This window comes from Esox lucius, chromosome 11 (assembly GCF_011004845.1).
Source record: "Esox lucius isolate fEsoLuc1 chromosome 11, fEsoLuc1.pri, whole genome shotgun sequence".
Taxonomy (NCBI): domain Eukaryota; kingdom Metazoa; phylum Chordata; class Actinopteri; order Esociformes; family Esocidae; genus Esox; species Esox lucius.
This window is the reverse complement of record NC_047579.1, coordinates 18,271,286-18,279,465: the sequence shown is the minus strand read 5'-3', so window position 1 is coordinate 18,279,465 and position 8,180 is coordinate 18,271,286. Positions and strand designations below refer to the sequence as shown.

Sequence of the window (8,180 nt, the reverse complement as noted above, 5' to 3'; positions counted from 1 at the left end):
AGAGTGCTGCCTATGAGTCAGCCCCGCTGCAGGCTTTCCAAATCACTGCTGTGCAGCAGTTGCAGGAGAGATGGGAAAGGGAGACTGCTTTCTCAGATAGAGACCAAACACAGTGATTCTTACGATGGTCCTTGACCCAAGGTTTAGGAAACTGAACTGTCATTCACCTGATGTTCAAACAATGGCACTTGAAGTGAGAAGGAAGATGGATGTGTGACAGCATGGCATTTGCAGTGTTAACTCCACCAATACTACAGCTACTGAATCAACACCTCTAGCCACTCTACTTGACTCACTCCTTGGTTCTGATGGTAAAGAAGAAGATACAGTAGGCGAAGCTGAGGATGTCCACACCCAAGTGAGGAATGAAGTCCTCACATACTTTGGAAAAAAGAGCCTTGCCAAGGAAGAACCTCAACACCATCTGTGTGGCTGTTTTCTGAAGCAGGAAGCATAGCCTTAAAGAAAAGACCGAGCCTGAGCATGTGGACATGCTCACATATTCCGATTGAGGAGAAGAAATTGATTAGGTAACGAAAAAAAAATAAGTACTTTTAAAAAAAGAAAGGGGAATTGAATTTGTCTTCAAACAATAAGCAGCTTTGGTAAGTTTGATGGATTTTTATGGATTTTTACTAGCAGGGCCGGCGCCATGAGGGGTCTTAAGGGGGCTTTGTATTCAGTTGTGTTTAGAACTGAAACACAGCAGGAGGAGATCATTAAACAATTTCCATGTCAATTAAGTATTGAAAGGTTCCCCAGTTAAAGCCCCGTATTTTAATGATTACACATTAACTATAGTTAGGTTGGTAGTCGTTGTAGCCTCGTTTGAACGCAGCAGTTGGGGTAAATCTGTCTGGAACACGGTGAGTGTACTGTACATTCTGGATGGTTTCTGTCACTGTGTATTTATGTCTGGGCCTAGTGTTAAATCAGTTTATTCCACTCCAAAAAGGTCATTGTCACTTAATAAGGGGTGGATATGTTGAATGGCAATAGCCTATAGCCCTATAGTGTCATATGGTGAAATTATTAGAAAACGGTTTAATTACGTGAAAATAGTGCTGAAGGCCTAAGTGTAAAATGTACGGCCGCCACTGCTTATGGGTTATGTTGGAAAGGGTTTGTAAACCATGCTTTCAACATCAATAAGATTGTGATACATCTCTACAATACACCAGATATTCAGTCATTCCAATTAATCCAATAACCCTTGATCTTGGAGAATCTGTCTTTTTATCTGAACATAACCCAAAATCTAGGGATTTGTTTACCTATTTAGCTATTTGCGTTTTATTCATGTTTGTTATTGCTTCAATACATTGGAAAATGAACAGGAAAGGGGTATTGCCATTATTGTAAATAAAATCCAAGATATCCGTAGCTTTTCGCGCCTACACTAAATCTGCTGTAGTCTGATGTTTTGATCCACAACCACCAACATTGTCAAAACGTTGCAGAAACCCGAGCACGCGAATGCAAGTAACTTTATTAGAGTCACCATGTGGTGGATTTTCAAAACGCTAATTAAAGAAACAAACGGTGGTTATACACCTGCACTCCTAGCTTAAATTAGATGTCAATAGCCATGTGATAACCAATGAACGCAATTTTCTGAGATGCAAAGCAAGCAGAATCACATGGCCTACCTATGGAGTTGAAGTGGCTGCATCAAATACAAATAATCATCCTTAGGCAGAGTGCTTCCCGACACACCCTTTCTTCTCAAATATCGTGATGAATTCCATAGCCTATGTTTTATCTTGAAGGCACCGCCATGTTACAGCTAATCTAACAAATAGTTGCCAAATATTCTAAACAATACCTGGTGAAATTATATAAATTCAGGTAGGCATATTGCCTATCATTGTTCTGAGAAAGATGCATTGATAGTAGATAACTTAATCACATTTTATATGGATCGGCTAATATCGTAGATTATTTTTATCCAACAAAACCGGAGAAAATTAAACTAGCGCTCCATCGGTCTCTGATCTGGTTATGCGCGCCCACTTTTGCGCATGATGATCACATGCACACACAACTGAGGCGCGCAGTTGTTATTTGGGTTCAAATGACGATGTTTTTAAAACAATTTTGAATGTATGTAAAAAAATACATACATGTCGATGTACACGCTAGCGGCGTACACGTCTACATTTTCGTAATGCGCGATCGGAATTATATATGAATAGATCAGGAGCAATCTCTTTATTTTATTTGTATTTCTTTTTGTCAATTTTAGTTTCGGGGATATTCATAAAAATATCCCTGGACTAGCCCAGTCTTAAGGACGCCACTGATCTCAATTAACACATAAATAGCAAATACAAATAAATTCCAGCCTCTGTTAAATGTTCACAATCATGCAAGCAGAATGACCAGCAAGTTGGAGCTTGGGAAAGTTAAAACCATGGCTTTTATCAAATAAAACATTTTATGAAATAGCACAAACTATAAATACATATGAATTGATTACTTTCAAATTGTAGGTATGTAGTTGTTACCTGGTTACAGGCCACCCATGATGAATTCAACTTTGCCCAAATGGAACCAAAGGCATTATTATGTCAGATGACATCACAAAGTCAAATAAGCTATACGATGTTCAAAACAACCCATATTCTACAGAAACACTAAAATGGGAGGATTGTGCTGTTGTATGAAGGTACATGTCTAACTTGGACTTCAAGTATAGTTCTTACCTCAAAAGTAAACCTTGTTTTTTTGATTATGCATATTTGTGTCCCAACTGTTATGGTATCTTATACCCTTAACTCATGGGCACCACTTTTGACCAGAAATCTAGTGGCTAATAGTGTGCAATGGGACATAAGGTTGTAACTGTGGTGTTTGAATGGTTTCATTTGAGTTAATCTGTCTATTTGATATGTGTTTGCTGGTAAGGAAGAATGAAATAGTATCAGGCTATTAGTTATCAGGCTGTTAGTTATAAGTTCAGATCATAGTTTGACATTTGCTGTAAAGTAAAGTTAAAAAATATATATATATATATTTTGTAATATTCTACAATGTTTTCAAAACAGAAAAAGAAGAAACTTGTTTACCAATTCCACCTGAAGTGCTGCCATCAGATGCAAGTTTGGTGCCTGCACCCATTTTGGGAAACCAGAAGAAGAAAGACAGGAATCAAATCCAATGTGATTTGGTTTTCCTTCCTTCTTCCTCTTTGACACCACTTGCCCTGCTATCTGGCGGAACTCCACCCCTCTCAAACCCTGGATCCCCTGCCAAATCACACTCCAATCTGTCCTCCAGAGTCATCTCAATCTCCTCCTTCCACCTGTCTTCAGAGGAAGGATCACAACCCTCTCCCCCTGTGAGAGAGTTTTGTGTTTCCCTGACTGACTCCACCCTGTCATCTTCTGACTCCACCCAGACATCTTCTAATCCCACCCAGTCTTCCTCTGATCCCCCCTTTTCATCATCTGACTCCACCCACTCATGTCCTGCCACTCCCCCTGGTCTTCCCTGCCCTTCCTCCCCAGTACACCTATCTCCTTCTGCCCCCCGGTGCTGTTCTCCCAAGCCCCTGGACCACCATGGAGAGACCTTGAAAGACATTGAGAACACCAGGTACTGTCTGATATAACACTACCTGTCAATATTTAAATGAGAGTCAATTATAAGGATTAGTTAATACATGTCTGTGTCTTTACAGCCATCTGAAGAGCTTCCCAGTTAAAGAGGTGGGAGCAGTTCTTCCACAGGAGAAGACAGTGGTGCCTCAAATTGTTGCACCTGCTGGTCTGTAAACAGTTGACATTTGCTGGTGTTATTTTCCTCCAATTTTACAAAACAACTCTGTTACCACAGTGTCTCTGTCTCTCTCTGTAGAGGCCTCCATTGACCAGAGAGCCTCCTCTGTCTCCCTGGAAAGGTGAGTACTGTAGACAAGAACATTCTCAGAGATCCTATGTAGAAAAATAACTGCTGGTAATACTGTGGGGCTCAAGAGATATACTAAGGTTGAGCTACTTCTCATGCAATCTTTGGCTTTTCCATCTTTTCTTTAGGCTGTATGTCAGATCTGGGGGCCCCCTGGCCCATCTCTCCATCCTCTTCAACAGGAGGGGCACCCAGATAGAGAGGCAAAGATGCAAAGGCGATGTCAAAGACAACACCAAGCTTCTTGGGTAAAATAAACCACACACATTTATCTGTACGCCAAAAAAATGTATCCAAATATTTCTGTGGTTTTTAGAGGTATTGTGGTTTCATGCCTCACATACATTTTTTCTTCCAGGTTGCCCAACATCGGAAACACCTGTTTTATGAACTCTGCTCTGCAGTGCCTGTTGGAACTGCCTGCATTCTGCAGAGTCACCCTAAGACAGCAGGACATCCGGAGTTCCTACCCCTCTTCTAAACTGCTCCGGTACACTACAGAACAAAGTCCCTCCTCAAATATCATTACTGCAACTGTTTCTTGGACACCTTGGACACCTCAGCCAATTTCTGCAACACTTTTATGGAGTCTGCATGGCATTACTCTAACGTAGGAGCACATATCAACGAGTCGTCTACATACTGGATTAATGTTCCCTCTAAGGCAAGTTCCTCCAAATCTGCCTTCAGCACCTGGTTGAAAATGTGAGGCGAATGTTTGAAACCCTGGGGTAGGCATGTATATCTATATTGCTTCCCATTATAAGTGAAAGCAAACAGGTGTCTACACTCTTCTGCCAAGGGGACACAGATAAAGGCGCCACACAAATCTATCACTGTAAAGTACTTCGATTGGGATGTTTGTCAGTAGCGTGTGTGTTTGGAACATCCGCCTGGCAATCCTGCACAATCTAATTTATTAGTTGTAAATCGTGGACTGGCCTCCACTTCTTCTTATCTGCTTTCAGTCGGGTATTACAGTTACTTACTGTCTCTTCTAACACACTGGCTTCCGCCAGGCCTTCAATGGTTGGCTTAATGCCTGCTTCTGCTTCTGGCTTCATATAATACTGTTTTTTCCACACAGGCTTAGACCCTGACGTCACCTGGATATACACTGGATTTGCCGATTTAACCAATCCAACATCTGTGTCATGTTGTGACCATCCCTGCTCTGAAATCACCTGTTCCATCTCTTTCCATAACATGTCTTGTCTATTTATAGTTTCTCCTACTTGTATTTGCTGGCCTGTAGTGATCTCCACTTCCTGCGGTTCTTCAATCATTTCTCAAAAACAGAGAACCTTGATTAAATATTTTTCGGGGAGCAAAGGATGTGAGGGTTGTCTGTTTTTTCCCACTGTACCTGCTTTGCTCGTTTCATAATTGGACCCAGATCTTTAGGTTTGAAACCTTTATTTACCAATAGAGTGACGTGCGGGTCTGACCCAGGCGTATCAAACCATTTGGCTATCAATTCCGATCCCGTGCATAACATACTTCCATCGCTGCCCCTGGTTTCCCTATCACAAAATACTGTGATGTAATAAGAGCTGGTTTCCTATTTATGTTCATCAACCACAACTGTTCAAAAAATATGTCTTGGTATGGGTCATATCTTTATGTACAATGGTAATCCATTGAGGGCCGGCATCTTTGCTTCAATATACTTCCCCTATTTGGAAGTAACTTTTCTGACTACCTCCTCTATGTCTGCTAGAGATGCCTGTTGCATCATCATCTGCCTTTTGATCCCTGTTTCCTCTATTATTATTCCATCTGGTGAGCATTGAATCTGTAGTCCTAATTGACAAAATGGTTCTCTTCCCAGTAAGTTCATTGGGGTGTGTTCTGAAACTAATATGGGAAGTTCAGCCGAGCGTCCGCTTATGGCTAGATGTACTGGAGCGGTCATGGATATCAGCTGCGTTTGTCCCAAAAATCCTACTGTCTTAGCATATTTTCCTGACATAAGGAGGTGTGAGGCATAATTTGGACTTACACATGTGTAAGCGGCTCCAGTATCTACCATCATCGGTGTCCCTCTATTATTTACTTGAACCTGCAGCATTGGTTCCTTATCAGTTTGCAACATTATTGCTGTAAACTGACCATCCGCTTTAATGCTCTATACCAATTATTTTGGCCTTGGTTCGGCCCCGTTCTATCAGGCCATGGGTTTGTGGGACAGCTTCTTCCGGTGTGCTCTGCCTGGTTACATCCCCAGCACACATCAACTGGGCCCCTCCGCCCTCTATACTGATTTCTTAGCCCATTTTCTCATCCCAACCCTGCCCTGGGGGCTGAGTGAACACATTCACTACTGGTGTGGTGGGTGACCGGGGGGCCTGCAACTGTTGTGTTGGTTGTTGACCTTCCTGGAGGACGGGTGCCATGGTGCTTTCCTCTGTGCCCATTACCGTGGTCACTGGGGCTTAAGTCTTTTTCTTTTTTGTCATTTCACCCAGTTGCAGTTGGGTAAGCTTTCTCTGGATTTCTTTCCCCTGTTCAGCCATCTTCTTTTCATTTTTCCTGTATCATTCCACAGCGTGGATAAAATAGTCTCTGAATTCCTTGTGTGGCTTAGATTTCATCAGCGCCACTTCGTCTTGTAATTTAGTCTTTACTGGTCTGGACAGTGCATCTACCAGTGCCTTCCTGAACATGTAGATCATCAATCTCTGGGTCTCTCTCAGTCTCCACCTCTCCAACTGCTTCTTTAAATATACAGCTGGGTTTTCTGTCTCCCCCAGTGGTGTTCCTTTCAACACATCAGAGTTTATTACAGCCAGGTACTCTTCCCTTAAGGCCCTCTGCATCTGTTGTCGGGAATGTGTCTAAGGACTGTCCATCCCCCATGACTGTCCCTATCCGCCATCTCTCAGCACGGCCTCCATTTTGGTCGTTCCCACCACTCTGGCCAACTTGGCCTTTAGGTCCCCCACCGCCAGCAGTTTTCCCAAGGTCCATTCTTCCAGCATCCTTATCCATTTCCCAGCACCATTGTGAAGGATGGGTAATTTAGCAACCAACCCTTCCGGGTCCTGTGTAGCCCAAGGCAGATACTGTGGGTTTATCAGAATTGGGTGCATCTGTGAGGGCTGTTTATCTTCTAGGGCCTGTGCTTGTGTTTGACTTTGCAATCCATATCCTTTTGAGGCCACCTCTATTCCTTTCGCCCATGCTTCTCCTGCCTCTATTTCTTGATCCACCCTTAATAGCCGCTTCTTTACCCATTCTGTCATCCTTTGTCTTTCTTCACCCCTCAGTGCTCACGTGTTTCTTCTACTTCATTATTTTCTCATAGTGCTGACACTCCTCATCCCTTTGCTGCTGCAGCCTTGCAGCCTTTTCTCTCAATTCCTGTTCTTTACTCTGATGAAACCAATCTGCTTCTACCACCTCCTTTCCTGCCTTCCACTGATCCCCTTTTCCTTGCGCTCTTGGTTTCAATATCCCGATACACCCTTTATAACAATTCACATCTAGTGTAGGTTTTCCCTTCTCTTCTCTGTTTTTGACTGCCATGGAGGTCTTTGCAAGCCTATTTCCCTCATCTATCTCAACTTCTCCCTTGACTTTCCCTGTCCCTGTCACCATTGGATATTGTATCCCTTTATATGGCGGGGGGTTGTCAGGCCATTTTACCTTTTCCTCTGTCTTCTCCTCGTCTTTAGCATGCTCCTGGCTTTAGCTACACTAGCCTAGTGAGAGGTTCATCTAGGTTTGGGTGACTGGACCACACTCACCTACACAGCCACGACAACCAAATCACCTCAAATCACCTCTTGATCTTGCTTGCACTTCCTTGTGTCCTAATACCGTTGTTCATACACCTATTCCTTATATATTCTTGTCATAAACAGAGTAACCAAAAATGTTTCTCTTCAAGTCTGGTACGTTCTTTGAACCCATCTATCTTGGAGCGTCCTCCTTTCCAACACCTTTCTACACTCACCTAAAGGTTATTAGGAACACCTGTTCAATTTCTCATGAATGCAATTATCTAATCAACCAATTACATGGCAGTTGCTTCAATGCATTTAGGGGTGTGGTCCTGGTCAAAACAATCTCCTGAACTCCAAACTGAATGTCAGAATGGGAAAGAAAGGTGATTTAAGCAATTTTGAGCGTGGCATGGTTGTTGGTGCCAGACGGGCTGGTCTGAGTATTTCACAATCTGCTCAGTTACTGGGATTTTCACGCACAACCATTTCTAGGGTTTACAAAGAATGGTGTGAAAAGGGAAAACCATCCAGTATGCAGCAGTC

The 8,180-nt window shown here is 42.7% G+C and overlaps 1 protein-coding gene across 1 annotated transcript; it reads left to right on the top strand.

Moving 5' to 3' along the window:
• Positions 1–2,672: 2,672 nt before the first annotated feature.
• On the top strand, positions 2,673–6,918 carry LOC114840392. Its single transcript, XM_034294954.1, has 7 exons — positions 2,673–2,712; positions 3,096–3,597; positions 3,683–3,768; positions 3,859–3,901; positions 4,038–4,157; positions 4,268–4,399; positions 6,795–6,918. The coding sequence occupies exons 1-7, from the start codon at positions 2,673–2,675 to the stop codon at positions 6,916–6,918; spliced, it is 1,047 nt and encodes a 348-aa protein (XP_034150845.1).
• The last annotated feature ends 1,262 nt before the right edge of the window (positions 6,919–8,180 follow it).

Coding starts and splice junctions, on each gene's coding strand:
- LOC114840392 (XM_034294954.1), top strand. CDS start 2,673: ATGTCTAACTTGGACTTCAAGTATAGTTCTTACCTCAAAA. Junction 4,158..4,267: donor GACAACACCAAGCTTCTTGG/GTAAAATAAACC, acceptor TTTTTCTTCCAG/GTTGCCCAACATCGGAAACA. Junction 4,400..6,794: donor CCCTCTTCTAAACTGCTCCG/GTACACTACAGA, acceptor GCCATCTCTCAG/CACGGCCTCCATTTTGGTCG.